This window comes from Lepisosteus platostomus, chromosome 18 (genome assembly GCF_059453375.1).
Source record: "Lepisosteus platostomus isolate fLepPlt1 chromosome 18, fLepPlt1.hap1, whole genome shotgun sequence".
NCBI lineage: Eukaryota > Metazoa > Chordata > Actinopteri > Semionotiformes > Lepisosteidae > Lepisosteus > Lepisosteus platostomus.
Window position 1 is genome coordinate 11,861,904 of NC_142628.1, and position 18,313 is coordinate 11,880,216.

Here is an 18,313-nt window from a genome sequence, read left to right on the forward strand (position 1 = left end):
TGAAAACAATAAAGATGCATAAATACTTAAATGACACATTGCTAAAAAGTGAAAATACCTGTATATTACAAAGAAGATAGCTTTTTGATTTCTCTTACGACTTGAACCAGAGGTCAAATAGTTACAATGGTATGCCAAGTAGTGAAAATAACAACTTGACAGCTATCAGAATAACTCTGGATGTTGATCCAGTAGTGTATTGCCCTGGTTAATTTACAAAATGTGGAGCTATCTTGAAAGTCAAATTTCAAAGGGAAAAGATTCTCATTATTTACAGTCTAGCATTATAGCACATTTTATGTTCATTTATGCCAGAGCTCATTAACTGCAAGCTCTACATTAATGTTGCTTAGGCAGTTTGTCTTATTAAGAAACTGCTAGGCATTATTATCAAGTCAACCACCATGTAGTCCTGAAGCATTTTTTCATTTCATAGAGTGTTTTGTAAAAAGGAAATGTTCCATGTTAGTAAGCAGAGTGCTAATGCTACTCTCATCTCAAAAAAATGACCATCTAATTAGAAATACAGTGCAGCCAACCCAGTAATAGTAAAAGAAAAGGAAGTCAGAACCATTGTGTGTTTTTGGTTGTAGGACTGCTGACAGAAGACGTAAAACTAGAAAACTATGAAAATGTTTTTCAAAACATATCTTCTTAAAAAAAGTTAACATTATGTTTATTATAACAGTAAGGAAATGTATATTAATGTTACCAAAGATAAACAAAATGCAAAGCCTAACAGCTGAACGAGAAATGCCATGCATTTGGAATATTTGTTGCAGTAGCATTGATGGCTACAGGTGCTATACTAATTACAAGTGATTTAGAATCATTATTGAGAAGACATCATATACAGTATACAAAACCAGAACTAAAGTACGCTGCACTCACATTGTTTATTACTTGATGCATACAACGCAAAACATTACTTCAAACACTTCTGCCTTGCCAGGAATGAATAATGAATATCAGTCACCTCACAAATACAAAATAAAGTTTAAAAAAAAAGTTTTCTTCTAACTACATTACCTGTGATCATAATTTGATCCACCTAAATAACCACGCCGTGTGTGGTATTTTAAATACAAGAGGTAGGTAGGGTAATGCTTTGAAAACAACCTTTCATTGGGATTAAAACTTTAAATTCAAGTCAAGTGTGGCCCTTCCACGACTTTGTCTGCCCTTCATATCAGAATCTGCTGAGTCACTGATAGTCACACACTGGTCAGAGGGCACAACCTTCTAAAGGGAGCAGCAATGACCCTGAACTTCAGATCTCAAATGAGCAGATGAGCAATGACTTCCCCTAGAATCAACAAACCATTTAATTGTAGGTATTAGTATTTCTGACACGGACAGTGCTTGGCTGAAACCACTCCAGTTCAGCCGAGTGCAATAAGCATACTAACTTGCAGTCCATCCAAGTTACCTTCATTGCTGTGATTCCTAAAGTGCTAATCAGGGGGTCTAATGTAACAATGTGCTGGATGTATTAAAAATACAGTCTCTGAGGAGACAGCAAGAGCTGCAAGTGGAAAGCTGTACAATCCTGTAGCTCTTCTTTGTTAAAATCAGTTAAATCAATACTTTGTACTCATACATTAGTCTAAATTATTTAAATCTGTAAAAGCAAGCAAAGACAAACATCTTCAGGTAGTTTCCAAAGCTGCAAAGCATCTGTTTTTGTCATCCAGAGTACAAGTCACATGGACTGCATCTCTTTTGCATGTACAGCAAACTATTAGCAACAGGACCCGGGTTAAAAGTTCTAAGTACCAAAAGCAAGCTAACAGCCGACAAACATGAAAGAATCAAAGAGCCTGCTAGTGTTTGCCTTTCTTTAAAACAGAACAACTTTAAGGACTGACTTTTCAAATCAATAAAAGCCTTACAGGGCAGTCTCTTGATGATCCAGTGAGCAGGACAAACAACAAAAAAATACACAAAGCGCGCAATTAAAGCAGATTCCACGGCAAATGCTAATTAAAAGGAAAAGGGTTTCATGAAGGTATTCCGTCAAGTGTACTATTTTGTAATAGCACTCAAGACAGGATTAATAGCCATTGACTGGAAAAATAGTAATGTAACATCCATTCATAAATAGGGTGACAAGCAGAAATAAGTAATCACAGACCAATTACTTCCACTACGTTATGAAAATGATTATCAGAACAAAACTTGAAGATAATCAAGTTCTGATAAGGTATCTAGTGGATATTTAACATGGATTTAAGAAAAAAGTAGGTAAAGTTCTCTGAACACACAACAGCAGTAATGGATAGTTCTTCATCTTTAATTGCAGGCAATAGGTATTCAAGATAATACTTGTACTGTATTTGCACTGAGAACTGATGAATAAATTGAAAACAGAGTAGAGATAAGGGATGAAAACTCAAATGTGGATGAGGTCATGTCTGAAGTTCCACAGGGACTACTGGTCTTCCAAATTTATTTAATGACTTAGATTTAGGTACTCCTAGTTCCTGTTGGTCTCATTTGTCACCACAAGTTTACCATGGTACAGAATGCAAACGTCTCTGGTCGTACACTGTAGTACTCCTTAATGAATACTCCTTATCTTAGGAAAACAATCTGAATCCATTTTAAAATATGAACAAGTTACAAAGAAGAGAAGGCCATACAGCTTGACTAATTAGTTTGGATACTACTAAATGATCTCATCCACCTGGTTTGTGAATGAAGCCAGGGTATTAGCTTCAATATGACTAGATTTTTTTTTACCAGACTGCTATAATATCTAATTAAATTTTGTAATATCCTTTAAATTTTATGTTCTATAAAGTGTATTGTCTACTTTTTTCTCCCTTTGTTGTTCATTTTTCTTTGCTTTGAGAATATGAAATTTTTTTAAAGGCTTTGTATTAAATAGAGCTTTATTATTTTGTTCTTAACATTAATGCAAGTGCTGCTAAGATCACCTATCACTATGAAAACCCTGTTATGCTTATGACCTGGTTAGTTCAGAGCTGCTTTAAATAGGTACAGGCCAACTCAGCCTTGACCACAAATAACCTGACATTGCTCCTTCTAAAACATGAGACTCAAGCAATGTATGATTTCAGATATGAACATCACAAACAGGCACAAGGGCTGCAATACTAAGAGATGAGCTGATATGATCTGTGTTTACTCTCCATCATCTCCATTATAAAATGGCAGCTTATTCCTGGTAAGGGTGATGGTAACCTGCTGTCTATTCATGAAGCATAGAATACAGGACAGAACTAGTCCATCTCAGTGCATGCACACACACATGAGCACACAGACAATTACTCTAACCACACATCTTTAGAAAGTGGGAAGTAACCAGAGCACCAGGAGTAGACCCACAGAAATAAGGGTAGAATGTGCATATTTCACACAGAAAGTAGCCCAGTCCAGAATTAAACCCAGGACAGAGCTCATTAATGAGGCAGCAGTATACCTGCTATGCCACCAAGCCTACTCTTCAAGATTCTATTACTATAAAAGTATTGGATCCTGATGCAAATTAGTTAAGAAAAGTGCCTCATGTGTATAGACTGGGTAATATCAACAACAGCTTTAGTGGTATGAAATAACAAGCAGGTTTGATTTTAATCAGTTTTGTTTAAATCCAGGATATTTCAAAGTAAGGACAAACCTAAAACAAATGCTTGTTTTTGTTATTCTAAAATAGCTTTACATAATATAAATTTGTTTTGTTCATCTATGAAGCACACAAATAGATTTCAGGCGCTCTCTGCAAGGTTCACAAAATACAACCATGGGTCGTGATAACATTGTACCAACAGACATTATGAAAAAAACATAAATACAGAAATAACATCAAATGTAATGTTTACAGACCTGTTTCTCCCAAAACAATTCATAGCAAAAATGTAACATGACCTCAAGGCTCAAATCCCCATGTGTGAGAAAAGGACAACCTACAGTACCAATGCGATATAACAAAAGAAAAAAAAGCGAAGTAAAAAAAGGGCCATTTTCTGAGTAAACAAATGCTTCCTGTAGCATCTTCATTTCTCAGTCAACATGAACACAAGGGCAAAACACAGTTTTCTGTGGAACCTACGCAAAGCTTACCAAGAACTGTAACAAATCAACTAGAGATTTACTACATGATCACACCTCCTTCTGTACTGCTTTGCTGCAACGAAAGATTCTCATTTGACCAGTACTTTTTTAATGGCTACTGGAAAAAGAGATGACAAGTTCAAGTTTCTTAATTGCCCCTGTATTTTTAGAAGTTAATTGTGTGCACACACTACTCTATGCTCACTGCCATTTTCAACTTGTTCACTAAATGGATCTACAAAGCGAATTCCACGGAAGGGGCAAATTAAATTTCAGCTGATATCCTACTGCTTTATACCTTATCTGTAGTGTACTTGTAACAGCACCTGTCAGTGGTCCAGAGTCACAGATGCATGACAGTGATCCTGAGATTTCTATTCCTTCTATACAAGACATCAATCAGTCCCATGTATCACTGTCATTTCTTCACTGGTGTGGGAAAGTGTTCTTGGCAGGTGTTATTCTGCCATGATCAGCACTTAATGAGCTAGTGCTTAATTTTTCAAGACATGTCTACTTGCAAGCCACACTACGTTTAGGTATTTTCCTTAACAATGACTAAGGCTTTATTTTGCTACTGGAGCCTCTTGCATATGTGAATGATTAATGCCTATAATGTCAATAGGTCAGCTGTTTGAAAACACATCATAATTAACACATACCTTGAGCAACTCCAGCTCAAACACTGCTTTATAATTCTCTTTTGGAACAGACAGGTGAAGGGACTGGCCAACTATTAATATGGAATCCATATGGAAACATTTCCACAAAGAGACTGGTTTATTTATTTTCAAAACACATTTATGTACCAATGTATGTCATTAACAACTTAGTCCGGCTCAATACTAACTCTAGTAGTTAGTCTTGAGCCAGACTACATTGTTACCGAGATACATGCCTAGTTCAAGAAGTAATGAAAGCCAATACCTAGGTGTAAGTCAGCACAGTCTAACTCAAATACAGCTGTAGTCTTTCATAGTGAGGTTGACAGCAAAAAGTAGTTCAGAGTACTGTAAGTACTGTACCTACCTTTGTCTTACAGAAAACTAAGAAATAATAGGAAACAAGTTTACAGGGACCATTCATATTGTGAATTGTGGTACCATTATAAACATAACGTTCCTGACTGTCTTTTATTACATTAAAGAAGAAAAAGGAAATTTACATCTTCATCCCTCTCCAGTTCCAGGCCCATCTCCATCAGGTTGCCTTCAAACTCTTCCCTGCGGAACCGCTTGTCGTCCTCATGGTAATCCATGCTGAGGTCCTGTGCTGCTATCTCCGGGTCTTTCTTTGAAGGATGGTGCCGACTCCTTCGGATGCTGCGAGCCAAGGCATTCTCGCTGAACCGACTCGAGTATTTCTTGGAGCCACTAGGCTTTTTAATGTGGTAAGTGAGAATATAATCCACCTTTCTCTTCCCATCATGGAAGTACAAGCCTTGTCCACATTGACTGTCGTCCTCTGGGCAGAGAGTATTTAAAATCTGGGGATAGAAGGGAGAACATCATTAGTACTAAGTGAGAACACGTGTGTGTGCTGTGTATGTCCACAACACAGTACAACAAATACATGAGCACAGGAGTACTCCCACTGAAAACACAGTGAGAATACAGGGAAGGTATAAAACAGTGAAAAAAGTAAATATTTATCTTTACAAAAATGATCTTATTGATTCATCAGAGCACTTTTTATTTTCAGATAGGACACTTTTTAAAAACCCTCACTGCAGAACAGCTTGGCGTGACTGTTTATTTCGATAGATGCTTTACTGATCCCGTGAGGGAAATTGCAGTGCAACAGCAGCTTAACACAGACAACACAGCAACAGTGTAACAAATGATACAATAATAATAATACAATACCTACAATACTCACAGTACTAGAGTTACTCACAGTCCAGAACACACAAAGAACAAACCAGAACAGAACAGTACACAAAAAAGTCATATTGCACGATATAAATAAAAATATAAATGTATTGCACAAGTCCCTGGCATATATTGCACAAAAACGGTTGTAAACGGGAAAAAGAAAAAGAACAGATGTAGCAGTTTACTGTTCAGTCCAGAAACAGGTCACTGTCGATGTTGCCTCTGCCCAGACGCAAGGTGGATGTGTTGTACAGTCTTATGGCAGAAGGCAAGAATGACCTCCTGTAGTGCTCCCTGTCACACCGTGGATGGATCAGTCTATTGCTGAACGTGCTCTTCATTTCTACAAGCATGTCATAGAGGGGATGGGAGATGTTGTCCATGATGGCCTCTAGTTTGGACACCATTCTCCTCACAGCCACTACCTCCAGGGGGTCCAGGCCAGACCCAATGACAGAGCTAACCAAGCAGGGCAGATTTGCATTCTTTCTACACGGTGCTTTATTTTCTTTCTACAGTTAGCTCAGTAGGCAAGGCTGCATAATCAACAGAAAATCTAACACACTACCAACAACAAGCTGAAGCATAAAATTCACAATGACTGAAACAACTACCAAATAAAATGGATCATGTAAAACTGCAACAAAGTCACAAAGTTCTAATTAGGAAAATGACTAAAACATTCATGCAGCAGGCTCACAGATTGAGTATTTTAATGGACAGACATGACAGGTATATTGTCATTATACCGACATGCTACATGCATACCGTCTGCTAAGAAATCCGCAGTCTGGTACTGTGTATGGCCTTAAATGGAATCTGTACAATCTGTGACACTTGATCCATATTGCAAATGCAGTTTCTCATAGCACCAACACAACCAGACATCCTTTCACTGTTCTCTGAGTCTTGTTTGCCACACATCAATTCCGGTCATCTCACAAAAGCTGAACAGGTCTCGAAGGCAGACAAGCAGGGTGGACACAGCATAGCTGTCACTTTCTTGTCATTGTTACACAGGCAGCATAAGGACATGTGTTGTTCTGCTGCAATATGGTCCAGCCATGATGAAACACGTGAAATGCAGCAAGTGAAGGCCCAGGACTGGGTCAGTGTACTGCTGTGCAGTCACATTGCAATCAATCACTCATTGCAACCTAGTGTTTCTGATCTCTGATGGAGTGGAACAGGCAGTGTGGAAATCCATGAAGATGGAAGCATGATAAAGTGTCAAACTTGGAGAGAAGTCATGGCTCGTGGTCTCCCAGACCGTGGTCTATCACTGACAGACTCTGTTTGGCTGAAACGTCTTGCCAGGTTTGAAAAACTGACTGTGAACACTCCAGACGGCAGGCGATAATGCACTGACCTAGTCCACTAGTCCAACATACTGAAAGCACTTCGACAGTGGTCTCATGATAAGCTGGACATAGTTCCTTTCTGTGCTTTTCTTTCTTGATCTTCACTCAGGCTTGGCATTCAAAAGGTTACATCACCTTCTCACCTGCCCCCAATTAACCCTTTCATTAATGAGGTGATTCAGTACTCATGCCATCACAATATTAATTAATTTCCAAATTCAATATGCTTTATTTTCTATGTACCTGCATAAATAAGTGATAGTTTGTTATGTTCTGTACATATTTTTCAGTTTAATTGGAAGCTTGGTTATGTTCTTGTTAAACATTCCACTATTTCATGGGCAAATTTACACAACAAGTATATTCTGGCATGCTGTTTCAATTTAAGACATGTACAGTATGTGACGCCTGATGGCAGGAATTCAAAGCCAAACAGAAAACTTAAACAGAAGACTTAAAAATAACGACTCAGAGAAATCAGTGACACCATCAAAATCCTATGCAATGTTATGTACCAATCCCAAAATATCTTATTTCTTTAAAAATTCACTTTTTCATGATTAAACGGAGATTAAATCGTGATTGTAACATCACTGATAAACACATTGCTTTTCGTTTTTATATTCCGTAATTGTTAAAAATGCCGTATAAAACAAATGAAGAAAAGACGAATTAAATTGCAACCTATGGTTAATTCCATTAAAGGTAATAAAAAATAAACCCTAACTGTATTAATTAGTCCCCATTTTCCCCACTGTGACGCTCTAGTACTCAGCACTGAACATACAGTACATTAGGCTGCGAGGTACTAAACAAACAACCCTGAACTATTGCACTTAAATGTCAGAAGCAACACAGGTGTTAAAAAGAATTCTAATTACTATCAGTGCGGCAACAGAGAGTATCGTAGTTTCTGTTGACGATGTGCGCCTGGAAATCTGAAATCTTAATCCCATCATAACCGCATTTAGGTTAACTCTAAAAAGATATTCTAAAAACGACATAAACACACAGCTCAAATCCATTATTTGGCATCTGCCGAAACCGCTTTCGGTCCAAATCCCTCATTGTTTTAAACAAACCTAACTATATGAGATTTGCTTTCCAATACTTTATAAAGTACTCCACTTACTTCAAATTTCCCATGGAAAATAACATCTTTTAAGAAATCTTTACTTCCGTCCGTCTTTTGTACAGAAATTCCAAAACTTTCAGGTGCAACGACTGCCATCTTCCCATTACTGAGACGGTATAATTCCCGGTATATAAGAGGGTCGTCTCTTCTCTCGGGCTCAGTTAAATCTTCTTGGCCAGACGTGTATCTGGAGCGCTACTTGGATTCTCCCTGATGTACAGTTTGTTACTTGAGAAGAAGAGACGCGAAAGCCAGGAGCTAATATTAGACAAAACTATAAAGTCGCTATCTAAACACCTTCAGAATTCAGTCTTACTCATATCATCAGATTCCTCCGCCCTGACGTTGCGGTGGTCAGAAAAAAAAGTCTTTAAGGGCATGACATTGTCGAAGTTTTGGCGAATTATCACTTGCGTCTGAATACATAGAACAAGACAAACGCGGTTTTTCTTGTCAGTGTTAAACTGTAGTAATTGCGTCTCGCTGAATTAAAATGTCCAGTGATCCGTTCAGTAGCTGTGGCTTCACACTGAACACATTTTCAGCGTAATTGAACAGCACAGGTGTTGACAACAGATGTTTTCGCTTATCGCAGATTTTAATGATCATATCAGCTTTAATAAAACAAATTTAGATAACACTTTCACTGCAGCCGGCATTTAGAGTGATTATCCCTTTTGAATGGGTTCTGTTTATTTTACTGCACCCTGATACGTTTAAATAAGCAAATAAAATAAAACAACACAATGAGACTCACTCTAACCAGTCCCTTCAAACGTATAAGCAAGCTCTCACTGCACGATTTCAGGGAAGACAGATCAAAGTTCAGTTCCCGCAGGGAACATAAGGATGCTATTTGACTTCACATAACCACCCCACATCTTTTTTTTTTAATCTGGTGCATTTATGTTACTCTTAACAGGAAAATTGAGAAAAGTAGGAGTGTAACAGACAATCAGCATCTTACAAGAGAACTGAGGCATGCAAAATAACCAATGACAAAACCTTTCTGGCTACTACATTGGATTTCTGTCCTGTTAAAAATGCAAACGTAGCTTCATTTCCCCTTCTATGTTCACCATATATGAAAAGCTCCTCTACTACCCTATTCCGAATCATAAGCCAGCCACTGCTGCTCACACAGCTATTTCTATGTTATTTTCACCCAGGCACTTTGACCCAGGTCAAGACCTGCATGTTGTAAAGCAGATCAGATCAGCTGGGCTGTTTCAAAGTGCAGTTTAAACAAGCAGCACTGACCCGGGACCAGAAAGGAAGGAATGAAACAAAACTTTCATATAAATAGTACTTATTTTCAGTGCACATGCAAGGCCTTCTTTTACTGATGTAGATGTACTTCTCTTTATACCAGAAATGGATTTCCCAGCCTCACCTCCCCTAACACACTTTTGAGAGCACTGTGTTGTGCAAGAAAGTAAATCATATTAATAGTTAATACATACAAACTTTGAGCTTTATTGTGTGTGCCTGTTACATTTTTCAGTGCTTTAGACAGCAACGTCAGCAATGTATTAAAGAAATCTAACCTGACATGTTTAAAAGGCACAAGTCTGCTCAAAAGTTCATAGTAACAGCATTTTGCCTTGTTCAGTCCCAGTCAACCCAGCTCCTGAAGAGGGTCTCTGCCCACTGGGAGAGAAGACACTTTAAGTGACAGGCATTTTGCAGGTTAGACCCACTTACGATCCCTAAAACTTAAATCCTGTATTTGAATTTTTAAAACCTACAATCAAAACTTATATGGTTCCTCCTTCTAGAAAACAAGAAGTTACAGAAGGAGACCCTTGAGGTCCCTTGAAGGAAAATGCTTCCTTTCAGTGTTTCAACTGGGGAGGGGTGGCGGAGAGGGATGTTGTGTATATGCCCCCACACCTCAGGAATGATGTTTACCTCAAATTAAAATGACTGATTACTACTTCAAAGCCACCCCCTCCTTTCCCCAGTACGATCATTTAGGGGGACCCTAAAAAAAACTATGTTCCACCTTGAGTTGAGTGGGATAGGAACTTGGACACCAGCCACCAATAAGTATGTTGTGAACCTGGATAACAGTGCTAATGTAAAAAGAACCCTAGAAAGATATTAGAAGGATTTTCAAATTAGATACAGACCTTACTGATGATACCCCAGTCTACTGGCACCTCATTGGCACCAGCAAGGGTCTGACTGGTAGGTCAGATCAAGGATTTCCTTCCATCCCCTCTCAAAATACTGCCTGCAGTAGTCATGTAGCATCAAATGTATTTTAGCCTGCAATCTCAAACTGCTTTCGAAAGTGGATGCTTCATCCAGACTAGTCCCCTGTATGTTAAGCGCACCCTGCATCTCATTTGCACCTCAACCCAGCTCATGTCATTTACTTGGTTGAGTTGAATTGAATGCGGTCTTGGGAAGAAAAATGACTTACCATGGAATCCTGCTGGACATATCCAATATCTTCAATTCCCTTTATATTAATAATGTCCACCCTTTTTTCTTTGATGGGCAGTGGTGTATATTTTTCATTTCTCCTCATTTCAGTTGGTTGCTGAACCTTCCCAAGACTGTCTCCTGAGCTACTGTGGACAAAACAGCCTTTGCCTAAAGGGAAAGATACATTTATTTTCAATGGAAAGTTTTGTATGTGCCTGTAAGCATTTTCTTGCATTTTGAAAAAGAAGGATTAGCTGTCAAAGCACTCATCCTTTAAATTACACCTCCCATGTCTGAGGGGAGCTTATTTCTAGACAGAAGATTTATGAAAACATAGTACTTAATTTCCTTTTGTCCTTAATTTTTATTATTACTTATTATTTACTCGCTTACCAGATGCCCATATCCAGGGTGATTTACAGAAACTGGAAAAATACAATACAAAATTTGAAAATTGTTCGATCAGAAAGGCAGATAGCAATACATCTAAGAAATCATCACAGTAAGCAGCTACTGTATATACTGGTCACTGCAATGAGAGACCTCCTCCATTGGTCATTTCCTGGACTGTTAATAGACTGTGTATGTTGGGCAAAGCTGTTTGTCAATTTTATGACTTTTATTAATAGATACTGTACACTGACCTGATAAGTGAATCAGCCTTTTGGTACCAGAAGAACTCAAAAAGCCTCACTTATGCAGCAAACCATCAACAAGCCAGTGGCCACATTTCACATTTCAGGCCTTGTGACACTAACTTAGGTATTGTGAGCAACTTTATAGCAGCACAATGTAATTCTAAAACAGAAGCACTACTGTTTCTTTTTATTTCACTCTGCCCAGAAAAAGTCTTTCATGCGTTCTTGCAAGAGGAAATTTTAACATTACAATATTCAGGGTGGCAAGGTGGAACCCGGATCAGTTCTGGAATTGGGATACTATCTGAGAAGAGTTTGTATGTTTTCCCCATGTTCGTGTGGGTTTTCTCAGGGTGCTCCGATTTCCTCCCACAGTCCAGAGACTAACTGGTAGGTGACTTGGCTTTTGGGAAAACTGGCCCTAGTGTGAGTGTGAATGTGTGTGTTTGTGTCTGTCTGTGTCTGCCCTGCGATGGACTGGTGTCCCATCCAGGGTGTATCCTGCCTTGCCCATTGCTTGCCAGGACAGGCTCCAGCTCGCCCGCGACCCTGTATTGGATAAAGCAGTTAGAAAATGGATGGATGGATTACAATATTCAATCCACCTGAGTGGTACTCATGAACACAGCACAAGGTGTCATCAAGTGTCTGAAATTATCAACACAGCAATGAAACCAGACAGGGGAGTACAGTTGGGTATGGGCTCATGTGCTCATGTAATTCATCATGTCCTTTGCACTTTGAAGTAATCCCACAAATGTAAGACATTTTTTTTAAATACACACTGGTCTTCAGTGGACATTTCTAGTTATTTTAACATTTAATCCCTGACCTCAGTCCAGAATACCCAGGCTGAATTATGTAATTTTCCTGTTTAGGATCCTACCCATCTGCAGTAAACAAGTCTGTGGCACAGAAAAGCTACAGCATTGTAAAATAGAGCTTTAACATGATACAGACATTGTAAGCATCTATTTTTAAAGTCAAACTGCGGAACTGTTAAGACTTCCATTGGCAACTATGTGATTGTTTTACAACCGGCTAAATTTGACCTTGATATAAAAGAACTTCTGGTAATGGGATATGCAATGAATTGATTTTTATGTTAACAAAAAGTACTGTGAGATACAGCAAAAAGTAACAGATAAACGTAATTATTCCCTGTGATTGGGTGTATGGCATGTAACTCAGAAAAAAAAACTTTGTGTACAATGTGCTAAGTTTAGCTAACCAAATAACATATAACATATTTAAATAAATTAATCTAAATATTCATATTATTATGTCTTTTAGACATGTTGGTAATGATGAGCACAAAATACAAAGCTAACAATGGTTAAACGAAAATATAATTTCTAATAAAATTATTAATCCATAGTCAATAATTAAATCCATCTGTTTTGTAAAGAAATTGTTGAGCTGATCATTTGGACTTTAAATATTTAACATAGGTCATACTGCAGAGATCCAAAAGTCATGTTTATTTTTTTTGTTGAGTACAGTATGAGAAATGTTCTTTTGACTCTTTTTGACCCTAAACCGGATGGTGCCTTACTGTTCTCCTGAAGGAGAAAAGAAGAGCATATCCACTATGACTAAACTACAATCCAGCTGGTTTCTATCAAGCTGATATCTCTGACTCGGGGCTCGCTTATGCTCTGACTTGTGTTCCCTGTTAGATTTTAAACTTGGGCTTCACTCCAGTACAGTGTTTGGCAGTTTAAATAAGCAGACGCGAGGATTAGAGCGAGTCTCCGTGGGAATCGAAGTTAGAAAAAAAAAAGAAGTCAGAAAGGAACTTCCTTGGATCTAATATTAGAATCACCAAATTCTCCTTGGAATTCGGATACGCGACTTACAACATTGAGTTCGGTGCTGACGCGAGCATTTTCGACGTTTGAAAACATAAAATCAAAATTAAGTGTTGTACACTTAGTAACAACTAGAAAAAAACACCCATGGTCTTGTAGGAGTTTTTAAAATATACAAAAAAGAGGTCATATCCAAACATATCCTAAGAATGCCGCATTTTATCTCACCCCATAGAAAGGATAGTATATATTCAACTTGAATTTGTAAACTCAAGTCAGATATCTGTTGCATTTACCAGATCGCATGTCCTTTCCACTACCTAACCGATTACTTGAATAACACATTATCTGACTTTTTCCAAGCTTCAGATATTGTTACAACTCTTATGTATAAAATGACACAAATATTATACTCACAAGCCTCCCTGGCATCATCCCTTTCAGATGTTTTCCGGTGACCAGTTCCATTTTCATCCATGTCACCCGGAGCGCCGACCCCGGTGTTAAACCAGGGCAACTATTTTATTGATCTTGCTTTCGAGCTTAGCACCAACGCACTAAGCCTTTTCTCTTGTACTACAATAAGCTTAATCCTAGAAGTGTGGTGAAGCGACGAACTTTGGCCCGTTTTATCCTCTAGCATCGCCACTCCTATCGGAGTGACACTATGTAAAGAGGAAAGTGAATGAAAAAGAGCAAGAGCGATCCGGAATTCGCGGTTTCACCTGGTACTTCAAAAAAGTGCAAGATGTAGGAAGGTCTCGCACTGTTGCATTGGGCAAGATCCTGTTTCCCACCGACTATCTATGCATGAACAATCCAAAGAACTCAAAGAGCTTCATTGTAGCAGGATCTACTCGACTCTATTAAACGGAACTTAAGATAAGGCTGCAGTCTATATCCCAGCATTATAAAAGTCTTGCAGCTGGAGAAGAGATTCCACGTGACTGTTGAATAAATACTGTTCAGTTACTGTACATGAGCGATAAAACATTTTAATTAAAACATGTAAAATAAAAATTCGTCATACCAGGCAGTATCTTGAATAACATGAATCTTATGTAAATACTGTAATAGTTGGACCTATTTTTTTTTTCATTTTGCGTATATTGCAGGTAGCTTTCTCCATCCACACTTTAATATCAACGTAATTGCAGCAAGGGAGAATTGATGCAACCAAGAATTCCCCGGTTTATATTTAAGAATGCATGCTTTCACAACTTTCAGTCCCTGCTGATCAAATAACTTTTTAAAAAATGGTCATTGATCGATTTTATGCGCAATGCTTGAAATTTTTTTTGTGCTTTCATAAACTTGTCAAACCGCCACGCGGCATCTTTTGTTCGGTCTTAATTGACGTGTCATTGCAAATAAAATTAATCTGAATGCACCAAGGCCACCTTAAGTACGAAGGATTTCCGAGCTGGCTGACCTTGTTGTAGGTTCGCTCACCCAGTTGAAGAGCGACAGGAGCAGGTGATCCGCGGAGTGAAAACTCCCCACTAAATGTCACAACATGTTTGTCATTCTGCGGGATTATATCTCGTGTAACAACCTTGTGTTGCAATGGGGCATCCCCAAAACTCAGCCTTTAAATCACACATATATATATATTGAAAGAGAAGGCAGTGGTTTCATGCGGACCATAAAAAGAGAACGTATTCATCTGAACTCAGACAAGTGCTTTGAGGCGCGTTTCCCACAGCGCCTAAACTAATGATAAAGAAAAAACAAAAGCGAAGATGGACATTTTAAAACAAAATCTCACCCGTGAACAGCTGAATGTCATGGTAGCTTTTATTTCTTCCTCGACAAATTAATGAATGACTCCAACCGTGTTTGTTTCATTTATCACGAATAACGATATTTTGCCCGGTGGAAGTGACAAAACAAGAATGGTGCATGAGGGTCTCGATATGCCTTCACTCACACGTTGACAGCAGAAAAAAAAGGCAAATGAATACACGGAGCACTGTTATTACAACCGTAAGAGCTCTTTCGACTCCCCTTCCCTCTATTTCACGTCCTGTAGAAACTGCAACGCGCTTTGAAGAAAGTTTTGCGGCACTGGGTCCCCGATCGCATACCACAGCTCGCTTGAGCGGAAAGGGGTGTTGCAGTCCAAGATAATCTAAACAGTTCAATTCTGTGTTTTGGACAATTTCATCTAGGTTCCAAAGTGCATGCAGGATGTACTGTTAGGCTCATCGAGTACCAGCTTCACCTTTGTTGCAGATTTGCGACTTCAATATTTTACTCCACTGGAGAAATGTATGGAATTACACAGCATACCCAAAACATAACTTTTGCATGTGAAATGTACTACAGTATATACTGTATAAAATAACATATGCTCGGTAGAAAAATGGTTCTAGAATCTGGCCAACCTAAAGTACCCTTACCTTAATTGGGTTTAAACATCACACAACATATTCACCACTATCCCTTGAAAAGAAGAGATTTTCATGTCCATGTTTATTAATCATCAACATCTAAAGAAGCTTCTGTTTTGCAAGAGGTTTCAAAAATTAATATGAAGTTTGCTTCAGTGCTGTTACATTTAAACCTTGTTTACACCACAAAAAAGTGTTTGTTTTTTTTACATTGTTTTGTAAACTACAGTTCAACATCCTCCGAAAGCATTCTTTCTACTCGGTCTCTTTTATTTTCTCTTTGTGAAGGAAGAAAGCGCAAGCTCTGTGCAGGTGCGGCTAGTTTTCTGAATGCACACAAGAGGGAGCTCCCACGCTTTCTGATAATTACGCTTTCGTCAGGAAAATAGCCGGGTTTTTTAATACATGAATAAGCATACTACATTCATTGTGAAATATCCGGCTTTGACAAAACCCAACACGAACAAAATATTTACATTTATATATACCACAGGCCTACTGCTTTGATTCTTATTTTCGTTGAGATTTTTGGTTTTAGAAAATTATTTTCATTGCTATACATGTACGTTGTGTCGTTTACTCTGTGTAGTTTTCAGCGCGCAGTTCACCTGGGCATGCCCGGCTCCAGCATCTACCTTGTGCTGTTTCGCTTAACAGTACTCTAACTGTGAAATCGTGGGAAAACTAAATGACATATTGACCTATTTTATCTCTCTAAAACGTTTAAAAGTTCCAACATAATTGTAAGACTTATTAAAACGTCTTCCTATCGAATCCAATAATAACCAGAAACAACAATACAGTTGAAAAAATAGTTTCTAAGTAAAGATCTAAGATTTGGGATTAGGTCATTTTACCTGGAGGTCTTGAGAATAGGAAAGATGGTGTGTCGAAGCAGTTCACAGGTCAACTAATCCTTTGGGCGCTTGCGTTATTAAAAGAATAACGAGAGAAACCACTCGCAATTTATCGGCAAGTCGATCCCAGAGACGCTGGCGGACTGAAGGCTGAAAATGTGAATGAGGAAATGCACAGGAGACGTTGATGCAATTTTCTGCGGTGCAGAAGACATTCCAATACAAACTTCTCTTGCACTGGGATTTAAAAATGAACACGACACCAGGCGTTTCCTGAGTCCATTCAATAACCTGTTTATTAACTGACGTGACTGAGAATGACACGCAAATACCAGTATTCAATTTTAAAGTGTTAAAATATCGGTGAACAGCTGTTTATGTAATAGTTTTCATCATAGTTGCATTTTGAATAATTTAATAACTTTATTCTAAATGACGAAATGCTTATTTTATGGTATATCTATGAACATTCACGCATGAACATATTTATAAAAAATGTATACTAGGTGATTATACAGAACTGAACAGCACAGGGGAAAACAGCGCAACAGAACCTCATAGGTCCGACTGATATTTGTTCTCATCTACTTACTGTAGCTGTCTAGAAACAATTAAGTGAAACACATTAATCACACCATCCTAACATCGGAGCTGTAATGTCCTCTTTGAATAATCGGGGTTGATTTGTGTTTCCCTACTTAACTAGATATTTGCAAACAAAAATATTTGCTTTTCCCCTGTAACTTATAAATTATTTCCATGCTTCTGACATGAGGTTTTTAAAAACTTGATGTATCAGAGGTATGTGGAGTACTGTAATTTATTCTAGGAATCAAATATTAAATACATATATGGATAGATGGATCGTAGAATAAATTTCCAATCTAAAGTGAACAAGTTTTTGAAAACGAACAATCGAATTGCAGAGAACTGACCAAATCCTATGTTTTTTTTTAAAGGAAATCCCTGAAAAACAGGAGTCATTTAAAACCGAGATGGATGAGCACATGAAATCGCACGAGTGTAGTGTTGTAGCGCATGTACTGAGCACATTAGTCCTGCACCTTGCAGTATTAATTCTGGTATGAAACCAGAAGGTATTTTCATCCAATGATATTTACGAACAGTTTTCTGAAACGCAAACCTCACTATGAAACTTAGTATGTACGATCTCTTCTCTGCTTTTCTAAGGCAATGGAAATGTATACCTTACCTAACTTTAGGGCAGGCGCCTTGAGATCCTGAAAGACTTGAAGGTGTTCCTGAGCACTGTGATATCATTGGTAGCAGAGAGCGTACTGTAGGTGGGTTGGATTGTATGAGCTCTTCTTTCTCAAGGTTAAAACACATCAGATACAGCAGATACTGCATGTGAATGGGTAAAAGACAACTGATTTTCATAAACAAACAAATGGCTGCAATGTCTTTACATATGCAAAGACCTGTAAGCACAGTAGATCTACTAATATGATTTGGAACTTGGTGTTTTTTAATCTGTCACATTGGAGATATTTATGTAATGAATAAATTTAAGTCAAGGCTGCTGTTTATATTGTCGGTAGATACAATAAGTAGTAGTCGTAATTCTCTGGAACATAGAATTCCTGCAATGCCAATTGAAAAATCAAAAGTTTTCAAGGAACTTCACTTTTACAAGTGGAATTTGCTTGCCAAAACGATCCTTAAATTTGAAATAGCTTCTATAAAAGAACTCCTGAAATAACACAGCCCTGT

The 18,313-nt window shown here is 38.1% G+C and overlaps 1 protein-coding gene across 10 annotated transcripts in view; it reads right to left on the minus strand.

Moving 5' to 3' along the window:
• ano1a (anoctamin 1, calcium activated chloride channel a) overlaps nt 1–17,903 on the minus strand; it is a 48,844-nt gene extending 30,941 nt beyond the window's left edge. For 2 of the 10 annotated variants that reach the window (XM_088612042.1, XM_088612041.1), the window contains exons 1-2: nt 8,445–8,913; nt 5,243–5,563 (exon numbers count right to left, since the gene is read on the minus strand). In XM_088612042.1, the coding sequence (XP_088468168.1) occupies nt 5,243–5,563; nt 8,445–8,543 (420 nt within the window). In that variant the 5' untranslated portion in view covers nt 8,544–8,913. Of the gene's footprint in view, nt 1–5,242; nt 5,564–8,444; nt 8,914–10,875; nt 11,049–13,746; nt 15,873–16,579; nt 16,815–17,792 lie in introns of those variants that run through there. The other 8 variants (XM_088612040.1, XM_088612039.1, XM_088612035.1 and 5 more) reach the window with 8 other exon arrangements.
• Between the last annotated feature and the right edge of the window lie 410 nt (nt 17,904–18,313).